Source organism: Rhagoletis zephyria, unplaced genomic scaffold (genome assembly GCF_001687245.7).
Source record: "Rhagoletis zephyria isolate East Lansing unplaced genomic scaffold, Rhagoletis_zephyria_1.1 Rzeph_scaffold_55711, whole genome shotgun sequence".
Taxonomy (NCBI): Eukaryota; Metazoa; Arthropoda; class Insecta; order Diptera; family Tephritidae; genus Rhagoletis; species Rhagoletis zephyria.
This window is the reverse complement of record NW_016212763.1, coordinates 1-1,801: the sequence shown is the minus strand read 5'-3', so window position 1 is coordinate 1,801 and position 1,801 is coordinate 1. Positions and strand designations below refer to the sequence as shown.

The 1,801-nt window shown below is 42.5% G+C and overlaps 1 protein-coding gene across 1 annotated transcript; it reads right to left on the bottom strand.

Moving 5' to 3' along the window:
• Positions 1-684: 684 nt before the first annotated feature.
• LOC108356220 (uncharacterized) lies at positions 685-1,635 on the bottom strand. The gene has a single exon (XM_017607342.1). It carries the CDS (start codon positions 1,633-1,635, stop codon positions 685-687), a length of 951 nt encoding a protein of 316 aa, XP_017462831.1.
• Between the last annotated feature and the right edge of the window lie 166 nt (positions 1,636-1,801).

The following is a 1,801-nucleotide window of genomic DNA, read 5'->3' as shown; positions in this document are numbered from 1 at the left end:
GAGCATATTTTCGGGCACTAGGCCCATTCTAACTGCCCAAGACTGGTATATAATCAAGGGAATATTCCCCAGTAATACCAGAGTAATTATATGTAAAAAACTAATTTTTAGCTGCATTTTAACATGCCAAGAAATTAAAAAAATGAGAACATCAGCGTTTTTATAAAAACCGACCAGCGCGACCTCTAAGAAAACTTTTTTTTCAAAATAAAAAAAAAANCAGCGCGACCTCTAAGAAAACTTTTTTTTCAAAATAAAAAAAAAAACCGGTTTCTCTTTTTTTATAACAAATAACAACAATTTGAGGTAGCGCTTATGAATTTCCAAAAAAAATTTATTTGAACCACTGTAGTACTGATTTTTCAACTCTTGTACTAATTTTATTAATTTTTTCAATCAGTACGCTTGTTTCAAAAAAACGCAATGATGGACTGTATATTTTTAGATTTATTTAGTATTTTATATGTTACCCAACAAAAGTCCAGCTTGTTCGTAGACGGCCAAAAATCAAAAAGGGCCGAAAACATATTTACATGATTTGACATTGGCTTGACAAGTAGCTGACAAGTGGAAAGTAAAAGTGGTTTGCAAAGAGCGCCACCTATGTGTCAGGATGTAATGTTGCCATATGAACTCATGCAATGCGCGTTTATTTCTTACCATACCGCCCCCCCTGAACGACGTTCAGAAAAGAGGTAGAATGGCCACTTTTACAATAGGACGCTTATAGATGCCTCGGGCAGTTTGCACGGTGACCACTCGAACTTTGTCATCCGGACCAGCGTGGACTGCGGTAGTGCGACCGACTAGCCACTTAGTAGGCGGTAGGTTCGGTTCCTTCAGCACAACAAGTGTACCTGCCGCGACGTTTTCTCTTGCAAGCTGCCATTTGTTGCGGGGTTGTAATGATGCGATGTATTCCAGGTGCCAACGTTTCCAAAACCCTTGCACCATAGCTTGCAGTTGCGACCACCGTTGCAGCCTGTTTACGTTAACTTCCAGAAGAGAGGGCTCAGGTACAGCTGTATGTGGTTCGCCGATCAAAAAATGAGCTGGTGTAAGTGGGTCGAGGCTATGGTCACTTAACGGGCACAGCGGTCGTGAATTCAAGATGCTTTCAATTTGCGAAAGTATTGTAGAGTACTCCTCAAAAGTTAGAACGCTGTCGCCAACCACTCGCCGAAGATGTAGCTTTATCGACTTAACATTCGACTCCCAAATACCGCCAAAGTGTGGAGCCGACGGGGGTATGAAATGCCATGATATGCTTTGGCTGGATATAAAATTAGCCAAAGCCTCGTCTTGACAGTGAGACAGAGCTAGCTGACGCATCTCGTCCAACTTCTTCTTGGCACCTTGGAACGTGGTACCGTTGTCCGAATATAAGTCTGTGATAGGACCTCGTCGTGACCAAAACCGCTTGAATGCTGCAATGAAAGTTTGAGTTGTGAGATCGCTTACAACTTCGATGTGAAGTGCCTTTGTCGATAAACACACGAAAATTGCGAACCATGCCTTTCCGATCTTTGATGTACGGCCAGAGGATATTTTTATAGATACAGGTCCAGCATAATCCAAACCAGTGTGACGAAAACAGCGAAGAGGTTGTACACGAGGTACCGGTAAGTTGGCCATTATTTGTGAGCTAGTGGCGCGGCGCTGAATAAAACACGGCTTACAACGAAACACAATTGTTCGCACAAAATTGCGTGCCGCCAAAAGCCAGTACTGTTGACGCACAATATGGAATGGTGCATCCACGCCAGTATGTAGATTGGTGACATGTACATGACGTAACAGA